General features: G+C 48.9%; 1 protein-coding gene across 1 annotated transcript; it reads left to right on the top strand.

Annotated features, from left to right (window-relative positions):
- The first annotated feature begins 271 nt into the window (after positions 1-271).
- Positions 272-14,302, top strand: LOC6548937. The gene is made up of 8 exons (XM_001974179.3): positions 272-1,319; positions 2,840-2,985; positions 3,045-3,374; positions 3,435-3,699; positions 3,760-4,842; positions 4,902-7,405; positions 7,466-13,418; positions 13,483-14,302. The coding sequence occupies exons 1-8, from the start codon at positions 698-700 to the stop codon at positions 13,905-13,907; spliced, it is 11,328 nt and encodes a 3,775-aa protein (XP_001974215.2). The 5' UTR covers positions 272-697; the 3' UTR covers positions 13,908-14,302.
- Positions 14,303-15,649: the final 1,347 nt, after the last annotated feature.

Here is a 15,649-nt window from a genome sequence, read left to right as displayed (position 1 = left end):
TCGCAGGAACTATATAAGCTAGCAAGTTGAGATTAGACATGCAGCTTCCAAATATATATATGCAGGGCAATTTTGTTGCTACACCCACTCTTACGCCCAAAACTGCCACGCCCAAAATTTTAGAAAATATTTCGATTTTTTTGTTTCGGCAATTTCAATTTCTACTGTTGTGGTCAAACAAAGTGAAATACCTTGGGAGCATCCTTTTAATGGGAAACTATTTTGAAAGCTCCGTATGCGATAGAAAAGCTGCCGCACCGATAGCAGTGCTATCGATTGCTTACGACTGTGGCCCCACCACTAATTGAGCTCCACAAACAGTTTGTTGTTGTGTCTCGCTGAACGTTTCGTTCGTCGCGCGTTAGGGAGCGAAATAAAGCATAAAATGGTCAAAACCCAACGCCCGCTTCGAGCCAATATAAGTTGCGATTGCGGAGCAGTTGCAGAGTGCCATGTGTGAGTTGCGGCGGCAGCTGGAAAATGCGAAATCCAAAGGACAATAGCAACAATGCCAGTTCGATACATACACACAGACGGGGGCCGATGAAAAACTGGTATATAAAAGACGCCAAAAGCTTGCGAAAAAGAGAGCTAACGCGCCCCTAACTCGGCTGCAGGACAACACACCACAAGGCGAAACGAAACCAGGCGACACTTTCCAAGGGGCAGCATAAACACAGGCAGCACCGCGTCCGTGATGTCACAACAACACCCCCATCACGCCCACCCCCACCACTACGCCCACCACTACCCGCCCCCTGCGACGCCCATGTCCCTGCAGCAACAGCAGCAGCAGCAAGCGCAGCTGCCGCCTCAGCAGCAGCACGCCAATTGGTACTCACATGTTGCTTCCTACCCCACACCCCACTCGGCCTTCGGCCCCGCCCCCTCTTGCAAGGCCACCAACAACAGTAGCAGCGGCAACAACAACAACATCATGGGCGGCGGGGGATACGGGCCAGGGGGTGGTGGCACGCAGGGCTATTATGGCGCCGCTGGCGGTGGCCTCAATGTCAGTGGGGCGGTGGTGGGTGGTGGTGGGCCGAACTACGGCCTTGGGGCCAATACAGTGGCATATGCCCACAACCAACTGCTGCAGTATCAACAACAACAACAACAACAGCAGCAGCAGCAGCAACACCAGCAGCAACAACAGCAGCACCAGCATCTTCCACAGCATATAAACCAACAAAGGCCCTATATGGGCCACAATATCATGACCGGCAGCTATCCTTATATCAAGAGCGAACCCATGGAGGCCTACCAGCAGCCCCCGAATCCCATGGCCCCGCCCCCGGCACCAGAAGTATTAATAAAATGTAAGTTCCCAAATATGAATGTATAGTACAAGTACACATTCGAATGAATTATTTATCATTTTTAGACATTAGCACCGAGTATACTTTCTTTAAACATGCCAGTAGACTACAGTGGGTTGGGTTTTTGTGTATACTTAAAGAGATTCTCAGAGAACCTGGAGACGAAAATAGCTATAATAAAAATGAGAGTAATTCTTTTAATTACTATGCAAGTGGCAGTACAAAAGAATAAAATAATGTCAATTTATGGTAACTGCAGACCAAATATGTAGATCTATTAATCCTCTTGAATAGGCCGGTACAGATATCAAAATCCCTTCTTACGCCGCGAAAATCTGGAAAACTTGAGACCCTTATCCGGCTTTGAAATAGATACAGAATGCACGCAGTATATCAAACTTACATGGGGACATTTTCCTATAAGTAGCGTGGTTTCAGCTCCATTTTGGCGTCGAATCAATAAAACGTTTGCTGAGTTTCGCTGAGGTTTGGCGCTTGTTTCGTTCGGATGGTTTTCGGATTCGGATTCTGATTCGGTTCCACCGCTCGTCAACCTACGGCTCTGTATCTGTATCTTGCTCTGTTCGGTTCCGTACCGTACAATTTGGTTCTGTTTGCGCGTCTCTCGGTATGTGCGATGGTATGTTTGTCAGTATGTATCCATTTGGCAAATGTGTACTCGGATAGATGCTTTATACTACCGGCGTAACCTATTCAGTTCGATTCCTACGCACACATGTGCATGCCCTCGTATGTCCAGTAAGTGTGCATATCAGCTCCCTGCCTTACTTTTTTGGAACGGGTTGAGGGGAACTGTCTTTCAAGTCGCTTCTTATGTAACGTGCTCCCGTAGACTAACCTACAAATTATTGGTCCCGCCCCGCACTCCCAGTGCCAATTTAATGGGCGTGTGGGCGGGGCCGAATCCAGAGAGTAAAGCAAATATTATGGGTACGCACAGAAAGACGCCCAAAATATTGATATTGTAGGTAATGAATACCGTCTCTCAAACATGTTCGCGGTAACCATATCAACATAAGTATCCGAATGCAGAAGGCAAGGTCGCTAATGAATATACATATATATACTCTAAATTTAAAAATAAATATTGTTGGTCTTATCCAGCAGCTATTACTTTGAGATATAATTCTTATTATAATCTACTTTAAAATATAGTTCAAATGGGAACAGCCTAGTTGCTACCATAAATAATGTAAATAGAAGAAATATCTGCGTGTCTGCATAGCACTCAGTTATCTATCCATTTTATGTAGGGGCAGTTAATTCTTATCACCAATCAAAGGGGAGTACAAAATACAATTCGAAACCATAGAAACAGCAAATAATGGATACAGAATTTTTCATCTGCGTGGAGTTTTTGTATTTCGCGGTTATATATATGTTTGAATTCCTCCGCAAAATTAATTAATTATATTATAGCCATAACTTATATATATTTAAACGAAGTAAACTGGAAATCTTTGAAAAGCTCATACAATAATTAAATATTTCCTGAACAGCGGAACCCATTGACGAGCATTCCTATAAGTCTAACTATATAGATGACAATACGCCATTTGCTGACTTTAGCAAGTTCAGCGAATTCGGCGACGACATGCTGAGCCCCAAAGTGGAGCTAACCGTGAAGGATGAGTCCTACGGAAAGGTCAGTGTAAAATGGTTCCTTGCTAAAAACACACTTCAGTCATCTTTTCACTATTTTAGAGCACTAGCAGTTTCCTGCGCCGCAAACAACAATCGGATCGGGGCACCGAAAGCCTGCCAATCTGCCAGCGCTGCAAGGAGGTCTTTTTTAAGAAGCAGGTCTATCTTCGCCATGTGGCCGAGAGCAACTGCGGCATCCAGGAGTACGACTTTAAGTGCAGCACCTGTCCCATGTCCTTCATGACGACCGAGGAGTTGCAGCGGCATAAGCTCCACCACCGGGCAGACAGGTTCTTCTGCCACAAGTACTGCGGCAAGCACTTTGACACGATAGCGGAGTGCGAGGCGCACGAGTACATGCAGCACGAATATGATGCTTTTGTCTGCAACGTAGGATGCACATATTGTTGCTCTCATGAAACACTATTTCATTGATCGTCCATTTTGCAGATGTGCTCCGGAACCTTCGCAACGAGGGAGCAACTGTACGCCCACCTTCCGCAGCACAAGTTCCAGCAGCGCTTCGACTGTCCCATCTGCCGTCTGTGGTATCAGACGGCTCTGGAGCTACACGAACATCGTCTGGCTGCGCCCTATTTCTGCGGCAAGTACTACACGGGCGGACAGTCATCCTCTGCCTCCCAGTCGCAGTCGCAGGCGCAGCAGCACCAGACCAACTACAAGCTGCAGGACTGTCATATGGCGACCATGGAAAGTAAGTAAGGAAACATAAGTAATTAACACCTTTGTAACATGCTATTTCTCTTTGCTTTAGTGACCACAACCCCGCACCACAAAACAACTTCATCCGGCTCGTCTTTGCCGGCAACGGCTGCACTGAATTCTCTACTGCAGCAGCGTCAGGCAAATGCCGATGGAGCTGCCATGTTCGCAGCATCTGCAATGAAGAACGAAGTGAATGTTAAGATGGAGCGGAGCTACAGCAACTCTACCAGCGAGTCATCCTACAGCGTTCAGGACAGTGGCTACAATAATACCTATGGAAGCGACAGCTCAATGCACGCAGGAGCGATCGCCGGACCACAGGCGCATTCCTCAACGCTAGACGACTCCGAGGACGCCTTGTGCTGTGTTCCTCTGTGTGGAGTGCGCAAGAGCACGAGCCCTACGCTTCAGTTTTTCACGTTCCCCAAGGACGAGAAGTACCTCAATCAGTGGCTGCACAACCTCAAGATGTTCCACATACCCGCCGCCAGCTACGCCACTTTCCGCATCTGTAGCATGCATTTTCCGAAGCGCTGCATTAACCGCTACTCCCTGTGCTATTGGGCCGTTCCCACGTTTAACCTGGGCCACGACGACGTGGCCAATCTATACCAGAACAGGGAACTCACCAACACCTTCACCACCGGCGAGGTAGCGCGCTGCAGCATGCCTCACTGTACAAGTCAGCGGGGTGAGAGTAACTTAAAGTTCTACAACTTTCCCAAGGACATCAAAAGCTTGATCAAGTGGTGCCAGAATGCACGACTGCCCGTTCAGGCAAAAGAGCCGCGTCATTTTTGCAGCCGCCACTTCGAAGAGCGCTGCATTGGCAAGTTCCGACTGAAGCCTTGGGCGGTGCCTACTTTACATCTAGGTGCCCAGTATGGCAAGATCCATGACAACCCAAAGAATTTGTACGTCGAGGAGAAACGCTGCTGCCTCAACTTCTGCCGCCGGAGCCGATCCTCTGATTTCAATATGTCGCTATATCGTTTTCCCAGAGATGAAGTTCTTCTGCGACGCTGGTGCTACAATCTTCGCTTGGATCCTGGAGTATATCGTGGGAAGAATCACAAAATATGCAGCGCACACTTCATCAAGGAGGCGTTGGGTCTGCGGAAACTATCCCCAGGTAAGAGTCAACGGAGTTATTGCGTTTGCATAAAATATTTAAATGGTTTCTTAATGAAGGGGCCGTACCCACACTTCATCTGGGTCACACTGACACCTTTAACATCTATGAGAACGAACTGTGGCCACCGCCAACAACACCCAATAGTCACAGCAGTGGCCTCCAGCACCAGGCGCAACATCATTCTTCGCAACACTCACTGCAGCAGCAGTTGCATAGCAAATCGTACCATCGCCAATCAGCGGCTTCCACGTCTTCCTCCGCCAGCTCGGCAAACTCTCACTACGTGGATCCTGATCTAAGCGCTTCTTACCTGGCCTTAGGTGCCAGTGGATCTTCTGCAATGAATGCCAGCGACAGCATGGACATATGTTGTGTGCCCAGTTGCGAGAGCAAGCGTCACAATAATGAGAACATTACATTCCACACCATACCACGCCGACCGGAGCAGATGCGCAAGTGGTGCCATAATCTGAAAATAGCCGAAGAAAAGATGCACAAGGGTATGAGGATTTGCAGTTTGCACTTCGAGCCCTACTGCATTGGCGGTTGCATGCGTCCATTTGCGGTGCCTACGCTTAATTTGGGTCACGATGACGACGATATTCATAGAAATCCGGATGTGATTAAAAAATTGAACATCCGGGAAACGTGCTGCGTCGCCGTATGTAAGCGAAATCGGGACAGAGACCATGCCAATTTGCACCGTTTCCCAAGCAATGTGTCACTATTGACCAAGTGGTGTGGCAATCTTCAGCGTCCTGTTCCGGATGGAAGTAAACTTTTCAACGACGCCATATGTGAAGTGCACTTCGAGGAACGGTGTCTGCGCAACAAAAGGCTCGAGAAGTGGGCGGTGCCCACATTATCGCTAGGTCACGAAAACATCCCATACCCGCTGCCAACGCCGGAACAGGTTACAGAGTTCTACGCTCGACCCACTGCACCCAATAATGGCGAGGAACAGGGAGAGTGCTGTGTGGAGACGTGCAAGAGAAATCCCAGCGTGGACGACATTAAGCTTTATCGGCCGCCGGAAGAAGCTTCCGTGTTGGCAAAGTGGGCGCACAACCTGCAGACGGAGAGTAGTCAACTGACGAGCATGAGGATCTGCAATCTTCATTTTGAGGCACACTGCATCGGCAAGCGAATGAGACCTTGGGCTATTCCAACACTAAATCTTGCAGGTAACATAGAAAATCTCTACGAGAATCCGGAGCATTCGATGCTGTACAAGCGGCGGACTCACATAAAAACCAAGCAGTCGGCTTCCGTGAAGCCCACTTGGGTGCCCAGGTGTTGTCTTTCGCATTGCCGCAAAGTTCGGGCTCTCCACAACGTTCAGCTTTATCGCTTCCCCAAGCTCAATCGCTCCACTCTGGCTAAGTGGGCGCACAATCTGCAGGTTCCTATGGTTGGCAGTGCCCAACGCCGCCTATGCTCGGCTCATTTTGAGCCGCACGTGCTGAGCAAGAAGTGTCCGGTGCCGCTGGCGGTACCTACATTGGACTTAAACGCGCCACCCGGCTTGAAGATTTACCAGAACCCAGCCAAGCTCAAGGCAAGCAAGCTGTGTCTACAGCGCGTGTGTATTGTCGAGAGCTGCCGCAAGACGCGGGCGCAGGGCGTCCAGCTCTTCCGGCTGCCACATAGTCCAACGCAGCTGCGCAAGTGGATGCATAACATCAAAACGCGTCCCAGAGCGGCGATGAGGGCCCAATACCGGGTGTGTTCCCGCCACTTCGAGACACACTCTTTCAATGGCAGGAGACTAAGCGCTGGCGCCATTCCCACCCTGGAATTGGGTCATGACGACGAGGACATCTATCCCAACGAAGCGCAGGCCTTTGCGGATGAACACTGCGTGGTGGAGGGCTGCGAGTCATCCAAGGAACAGCCGGACGTACGCCTATTCCGTTTTCCCACAGAGGATGACGATATGCTATGGAAGTGGTGCAACAATCTCAAAATGAACCCGGTGGATTGCACCGGCGTGCGCATATGCAATAAACACTTCGAGGCTGATTGCATCGGGCCGAAGCACCTATACAAGTGGGCTATTCCCACCGAGGAACTAGGCCACGACGACGCCGAGATCGAGCTAATACTAAATCCCAATCCGGAGGACAGGTATGTGGATCCGGTGTTCAAGTGCATCGTACCGACCTGCGGAAAGACGCGTCGCTTCGACGAAGTGCAGATGAACAGCTTTCCCAAGGATGCGAATCTCTTCGAGCGGTGGAAACACAACTTGCGGCTGGAACACCTCAGCTTCCAGGAACGCGATCGCTACAAGATATGCAACTCTCACTTTGAGGATATATGTATTGGAAAGACTCGGCTAAACATAGGTTCGATCCCGACTCTAGAACTTGGTCACGACGAGACAGACGATCTGTTCCAGGTAAATCCAGCAGAGCTGCAAAGCAACCTTTTCGGTCGACAGCGGCGAATACACGACGAGTCGGGCGGAATAATCATCAAGCAGGAGTTTTCCGAGTCTGAAGACGTCAAAACGGATGTGGCAACCATGTCTGATGCCAAAGATTTCAATACGAGACAGGTGAGCTTACAATTATCAGGGAAACCATAATTACTGAGTTTTAACTGCTTTTTCTTTAAGGTTAAGCTCAAGAAAACTATGTCCGATCTGAAGTGTTGTGTGCGCAGTTGTGGGCGCAGTCGATTGGAGCACGGAGCACGCCTCTTTCCATTTCCCACTGGTAAGCAGCAGCACCTAAAGTGGCGTCATAACCTGCGTCTAGAACCCGACGAGGTGGACCGATCGACAAGGATTTGCAGTGCGCACTTCAACCGGCGCTGCATTGATGGCAAGCAGCTGAGAAGCTGGGCAATGCCCACCCAACAACTGGGCCACCAGGAGCAGCCGATCTACGAGAATCCGAAAAACATACCAGGATTCTTTACGCCCACATGTGCTCTGAGTCATTGCCGCAAGCGTAGGAGCATTGACAACGATCTCCGCACTTATCGATATCCACGGAGTGAGGATCTTCTGGAGAAATGGCGGGCGAATCTGCGTCTGGCACCGGATCAGTGTCGCGGCAGGATATGTGCGGACCATTTTGAGGCACAGGTGCGTGGAAAGTTGAAGCTGAAAACGGGAGCAGTGCCTACTTTAAATCTTGGCCATGATGAGGGCTTGATATACGATAATGAGGCTATAAAGGTGGGTATGACCGAAGAAGAGGAAGGCGGCTCTGAGCTGCCACGACTGAAAACCAAAAGAGAGCTGATTGATGAGGAGGAAGAAGAGCTAGAGGCTGAGGAGGAGCAACACGACCACGATATTTTCGATGATGATGAGAAAGACGGCCACTATTTCGATCCCCTCGAACTGGTCGAAACCTTTGCCGAACATGCAAGTGATGATGAAGGCGAGTATTGCGGAGATGGGGAGGATGAACGCGACGAAGAAGAAGACTTGGAGGAGGCGGAGCACTTTCATCCGGACGCCCCACCCACTCCTCCAACCATCCCTCTGCGTCGCGAAAAGCCCGCTAATAATGTGACGCCCATATGCTGCCTAAAGCACTGCAGAAAGGAACGCACTGCTTTTCACCTGCTTAGCACCTTTGGATTTCCCAAGGATCGCCAGCTGCTGCTCAAGTGGTGCTCCAATCTGCACCTGAATCCAGATGACTGCATCGGCCGCGTTTGCATAGAGCACTTTCAGCCGGAGGTACTGGGAACCCGTAAGCTTAAGCAAAATGCGGTACCCACTCTCAATGTGGGCCACGATGAGCCACTTAGATACTCCTGTAATGGAGTGGATCTTGACCAAGAGCAATTACAGCCACAGCACTCGGTTTTTCGGCTTTGGAGCCTAAAACACTGCCGCAAGAGGAAGCTGACAGAGCCGCCGGACATTCACCAAAACAAGTGGCGTACGGTGGAGGTGCGGAAGATGCAGAGGTTGAGGATGGAGATGAAGATCAAGCAGGAGGTGCAGACGGAGAGGGAAATGAAGACGAAGGAGAAGACTCCCATGAAGAATCACAGAGAGAGTAAGCTGGAAAGATGTTGCATCAGCTCCTGTGGGAATGAGGACGTTAACCAACTACTTCCGCTGCCGGAGGAGCAAAATATATTAAAAAAGTGGCAGCATAACCTAAAGCTTTCCCTAGACACGGACTTCACGGAAATTCGTGTGTGTCTTAAGCACTTTGAGGAGCAAGTGGTGGAAAATGGAAAGCCCTTGGAGCAGGCAGTTCCGACCTTAATGCTAGATCAAAATAGTTGGAACATCTACAGAAACATCGGCAGTTGTATCTTTCCGGAGTGCAGAAGTTCTTCATCGGATCACATAAGCTTTGTTAATTTACCCGCAAATGTGGTCATAAGAGATGCCTGGATAAGTCACCTTAATTTGCCACCTAGCAGTGAGGGTCTTCTTTGTGGCGACCACTTTATGCAACTGTTTAAAAGGGTGGAGTTTCCCAAGGTATTGGCCGCACAAGACTTGGAAGACTTGGAGTGGGTTATTGACGAACTTAAATGCGCTGTGCCTAGTTGTTCCTCCAAATCTGATAGGGATCTTCAGCTTATCCCGCTTCCGCACAAGGATGCTACCCTTTTGAAATGGTTACATAACACAAAGATGGCTTACGATCATTTAAGGCACAAAAGCTATCGCATATGTGATCTTCACTTCGAGCCAATATGCTTAGAGGAGAATTTTTTGAAACCTTGGGCCATACCTACCTTGCATTTAAACCACGATGACGAGATTCATTTGAATCTCAAGCCTGAATCTCGCAGTGATACTCCAAATAGCAATTCTAGACTTACTCCATTAAAAATTAAAACGGACCTCGGCGCCTTGGTAAGTCCATGCTCGAGTGCAAGTCCTAGTCCTCGAGGCAGGATCAGGATTTGTTGCATTTCCACATGTGGACAGATTGGAAGTAGTCAAATTCGACTCTACCGCTTCCCCACCGAAGAGCAGGCCTTGCTCCGGTGGCTGGTGAACACGCAGCAGCAACCTCGCCTTGTTGACCCTGCGGAGCTTTACGTGTGCCAAACTCACTTTGAACCAGACGCCATATGTAAAAAACAACTTCGTTGCTGGGCGGAACCCACCTTAAACCTGGGCCACGACGGCTTTGTTATCCCCAATGCCAAGCACAATGGGAACATTGCTGGGGGCCAGGATACTGAGGAGGCGATGAGGCTTATCCGGGAGCGCTTTTGTTCCATACTAACTTGTTTTCAGGCTGAAGCTAGCGGTATAAGGCTCTATGAGTATCCCAAGGATATGCCAACTATACGAAAGTGGGCAGCCGCGTGTAGACATCGCTCCATGCAGGCCAGCAGCCATGGTTTCAAGGTATGCCAGTCTCACTTTGCACCCGAATGCTTTGAGCCGGACACTTTAAATTTGATTGACGGATCCGTCCCAACTCTTGAGTTAAGTAGAGGCGACATCGAAAGACACTGCCTAGTGTCTGGGTGTGAAAAGGACGCCTCTGGAGGACGTCTCCGCTATTATAAGGTGCCAAAGGCCGCTGCTCAACTGAATGCGTGGAGCAACAACCTAAAGATTAGTTCCGTGGACCTCGGGTTGGGAGAGCAGCTCATCTGTGAACGACACTTTGAGCCCTTTTGTTTCGGTGCCCACAAAGGATTACGTCCTGGCGCACTACCGACTCTAATGCTAGGGCACGACGAGGAGGTGGAGATGTTACCAAACCCAGAAAGTCTCTGGCAGAAAAAAGCGGAGGTTTGCTGTGCCACTCAATGTGGTCGAATATGGCAGCCCGGAGACACTAAGTTCAGTGGATTTCCGAAAACGTTGACGTTGGCTAAGAAATGGATTCATAATCTCCAACTTACAGTAGCAAATGACCAACTGGGTGGTCTGAAAGTCTGCAGTGCGCATTTCGAAGCCTCTCTCTTCAATAAAAGTGGATTAATATCGGGTTCCATACCCACACTGGAGCTGGGCCATTCCTCTCAGGCTATATTTCAGCCGGACACCCAAATCCTGGGTAAAAGCCAAAAGTTGGAAAGGAGAGCCATAATATCGGAGGTTGATTGCATTTACCCTGAGTGCAAGGAACTGTGCAAAACCGTGTCATTCAATCTGCCCCAAGAGGAGAACTTACGGAGAGCGTGGCTGCGTCATTTGAATATCGAAGAGCCGTCGAGTAATGACGGTCAGCTATGCCCACTACACTACGTTATTCTTTACGAACTAAGTATCAAAAGCTTTCCAGAGCACGTTTCAAACCGATTCCTCGAAGAAAACTACTATTCTGCTCGAAACAACAGACGCGTCAAGATCGTTAGCTGTGCGGTTAAAGGTTGCGAAATGATCAGGCCCCGGGATAAGGTGCTCCTGCACGGGTTGCCGCAAAGAAAAGACATGCTGAGAATGTGGGTTGAGAATGGCCAACTGGAGATTACGGAGCCGCAGCAGCAATATATGCTTAGAGTATGCCGCAATCACTTTGAGTCCCGATGCTCGTTTGACGACAGGCGGCTGCATACCTGGAGTGTTCCCACTCTGAACTTACCTGGAAATCCGGTGCACCAAATTCCCACTAAGGAGGAGTGGCAGGAAATGACAGTAAAATTGTCCCAGGAAGCCGATACAATCAAATTGGAGATAGAGGAGGAGCTGGAAGAGGAAGAGCTGCACGAGGAGGAAGAGGCTGACAGTTCCCTTCTAGAGCCCATCGTAAGAATGGAGCACATCGAGTCCGACGAGGAAGACTCTGAGATGCAAGCCTTGGAGGTCCTTCTGGAAGTTGGTCACGTTGAGCGAATGGACAGCTACGAAAGAGTGGACAAGACCTATATCGAACATGCCGTCTACCAATCTAATAGTATTCGAAACCAGTACAATGCCAACCACTGCGCCGTTGAAGGATGCGAAGTGACAGTTGAGGACGTGGACGGGACCATCAAGCTGCATAAGTTCCCCGCGTCTTCGGAGGCCGCTAGGAAGTGGATGCACAACACCCAAGTTGACATGGATGAGAAGTTCTGGTGGCGGTATCGAATATGCAGTTACCATTTCGAGCAGGAGTGCTTCCAGAGCGCTAGAATAAAGAAGGGAGCGATGCCCACTCTTCTCCTAGGACCTAGGAGACCAGAAAAGGTATACGAAAATGAATTCGCATTGCAGGAGACTGAAGAGCTTATTTTGCCCGAAGAACTTCAGTTTGAGGAGCACAAAAAGGCCAAAAGTGAGGTAATAAAACTCTGCCTGCCTACGCCGGCTCCGCCTCGAAAGTCCAGTAAGTTTTGTCAGATTGAGGGCTGTATAAATCACCTGACCACTCAAAACATAACATTGCACAAATTTCCTCATTCAGAGGACATGTGCCTCAAGTGGCAGCACAACACACAGGTGCCTTTCGATCCCTTCCACCGGTGGCGATACCGGATCTGTAGTGCGCACTTTCATCCGGTGTGCCTGCTTAACATGAGACTAGTCCATGGTAGTGTGCCCACCTTAAAACTAGGTTCCAAGGCTCCCACCGAACTATTTGACAACGACTTCGAAGCCATTAACCTCAGGCTGGACAAGAAGCTGGGAGCTGACCCAAGCACCGTGCAGATAAAGGAGGAGGATGAAGATTCTATGCCGACCCTGGAACCAGAACTTCAGCTTCACGAGGACCAAGAGGCAGAGGACTCAGCAGCTACGCAAATACCCCTTGACCAGACAAACTGGAAGGGCCAACTGCGCTTGCCTGTGAAGCAGGAAAAGGTGACCTACAACCAGGTGAAATCCGGTTACGATAAGTGCTCATTGGGTCATTGCCAGCGGCAAAGATCTAAGCACGGCGTTCACATCTACAAATTTCCCAAATCGAGGCTCCAACAGGAGCGCTGGATGCACAACCTCCGCATCCGCTACGATGAGCGAAGGCCATGGAAGTTTATGATCTGCAGCGTTCATTTCGAGCCACACTGCATCAGTCTGAGGAAGCTGCGCCCCTGGGCTGTTCCCACCCTGGAGCTGGGCGACAATGTGCCCGAGAAGATCTTTACGAACGAACAGTGCCATGAACTGTTCACCGATCGCAGCGAGGTGGAGAGCGATGCCGATGAGGAGGATGGACTGCAGGAGGACGAGGACGAGGAGGAGGAGGATGAGGGTGAGTGCGAGGAGAATATAGGGACGGAGGTGCGCATCAAGCGGGAGCGGCGTTCCAAGCTGGATCCTTGGCCGCCGGGGCAGGTTCCGCCGTGGAAAGTTAAGCAGTGTTGTCTTCCTTACTGCCGGGCCTTCCGTGGCGATGGCATCAAATTATTTCGGCTGCCCAACAACCGCACCTCCATACGCAACTGGGAGCTGGCGACGGGCATGGTGTTCAAGGAGTCTCAACGAAACACTCGCCTGATTTGCAGCCGGCACTTTGAGCCCGAGTTGATTGGGGTAAGACGTCTCATGCGGAACGCCATTCCCACGAGGCACTTAAATCCTCAGGCATCCTCCGAGGAAGGGAAGAGAAAGCAGGATCCTCCCCTCCCAATTGCAACCTGTTGCATGGCTGACTGTCATCATAACGGAAATGTTAAACTGCACAAGTTTCCCAGTGGTAAGTAAGCGAACTACAAAACTAAATCAAACTAATCTAACATTTATTGTTCCTCTTATTAAAGACCCGGCGCTGCTTAGACAGTGGTGCCAAGCACTCAGGCTCACGGATACTCAAAGATACCGGGGCAAACATATCTGCTCGGTCCACCTGCCCACCGACAGGACGGTTAGCTGTGTCATCTGCGGAGTGGACAATGTCCAGTTGCCGATGCTGGACTTTCCAGAGCAGCGCAATCAGCGCGCCAAGTGGTGCTACAATCTCAAGATCGAGGCCATATCCAAGTGGGACCACTCCAACCACATTTGCTGTCGTCACTTCGAGTCGCATTGCTTCCTCCAGCCGGGTGAACTGCGTCCTGGTGCGATTCCCACGCTGCAGCTGAACCACGACGACACGAATATATTCCTCAGCGACTTCGCCACTGGTCCGACCGGCAATCGGATCAAGGACGAGCCGCTGGACAATGACGACATGCTGCTGGTTTAGTCTACCCACATGGAATCATTTTAGTCTAGTTTTAGCTGTACCATTTTATAAACCTTTTTGTACAACCATTGTACAATGCCACATCACGTCTTCTAGTTTTACCATGTAGTCTTACCGGTGATTTTAATGCGTTATTAATTCATAAATGGTTCGTGGAGAAAGGATATGCCATACAAAGAAACAAACAACACAAAATGTTCCTTAAGTTTTTGTTTTACTTTTTATACATACGTACTTTAACTGTGAGAAAAATGTGTTTTAGTTTCCATAATACTGACATATATAAACTATAGACATATTATGTAATATCCTTGAGCGTATATGTGTATGTAGACTTGTAGATGTCCCCATATTAGTTGGAGGTTTTCTAAATATACATATTACTGAAACTGAAACTAAGCGTATTGCCTCTGGGAAGAAAATAAATCTATTAGGAGCAACTTTTAAAATCTTGTATTAAAGCTGTCCATATAAGTTGTGTAACTTTTACCATTTCGTTGTGTTTACTTTTTAATTGACTATTATATACACTTTACTCTGCTGGTCGGAGAATAAATTTACACATTTTCGATAGAAATTGGCCAAGACAAGTAATATGACTAACATCTTTCTAACGAATCTTTCACTAGAATCTGAATGCTTCAACTTATCTTTCTAGCTTGTATTGTTCCCGAGGTAGGGAGATGGCCAGAACGACTCGGATCGGAAACGCTGCCTTCTACTTGTAACATACTTTTTAACGAATGTATCTTTTACTTCATACTTCAGGTTATTCTACTAGATAATACAGGAAAAGTCGACTTCAAAATGGAGCAGGTCCAGGTAAAAGAGGAACAGCTGTACAGCTTTAAACCTCAAAGCTGTACAAGATAGTCCAACTTTGTTCCTCGGCCACGAGGAGCATGTGATACTCAAAAGGATAAGACGGCAGCACTAGTTGCTTTCGGAGCAAAGACGAAGGTTTTCGTCTATTTTAATACCCTATACCTCTATTTAAGGATTTCAGTTGTGCCAGTCACGCTTTTCAACGGATTGCTTGAACCCAGGATAGACGGGTCGCAGGAGCTATTGATTTGCCTGGTGCCAGGGATGCGGATGCTCCTAAGCATTATTATATGCTGCCAAAGGTTACAGTGGAACTAGATCCGTAGTCGAAAAACCTATTAATTCCATTTTTTGATCTCCTGCGGGACGATCTTCGCATTTGCCACTGGAAGAGCTACAGCTTTACGAAGAACCTGAAACTTAGTCCTGGATCGCTGACCACATTATTCCGGACCACAGCCAAAAAGTACATCCTCGAATGCTGTGGTTCCCAAACTGTACCCCGGGAGCCACCTGCTGACTGTCCGAATGGCCGAAAACTTTGTCTGATGCAACATGCTTCGACGGTCGACGTGTGTTGCTTGGGAGTGTGCCGAGTTTGCATCGAAATGTTACTAAAGAGCAGTTGAGGATTTACAATGGCGATTTACAAAATGGCGAAGGTGAGTCATTGGGCTACAGAAAGTGAATTTGATTTTTCGGATTTAGATTAAATTGACGATGAGCTTTCGCATATGCAGCCTCGACTTTGTTGAGAATTGCTTTCAAGGCTTCAGGGCGAAAAAAGGGCGAAGTGCCAACGCCTCGCTTTCGGGAGAAAAGAAAGCCTCTATTCGTAGTTTACAAAAGTGTGTGGATAGCCCAGAAAAGAAAGCCTCCATCCTGGTTTCCCCGGGCAGTGAAGGATTCTGGTTAGA

The sequence above is a fragment of the Drosophila erecta genome, unplaced genomic scaffold (assembly GCF_003286155.1).
Source record: "Drosophila erecta strain 14021-0224.00,06,07 unplaced genomic scaffold, DereRS2 tig00000092-arrow-pilon, whole genome shotgun sequence".
Taxonomy (NCBI): domain Eukaryota; kingdom Metazoa; phylum Arthropoda; class Insecta; order Diptera; family Drosophilidae; genus Drosophila; species Drosophila erecta.
This window is presented reverse-complemented; position numbering and strand designations above follow the sequence as displayed.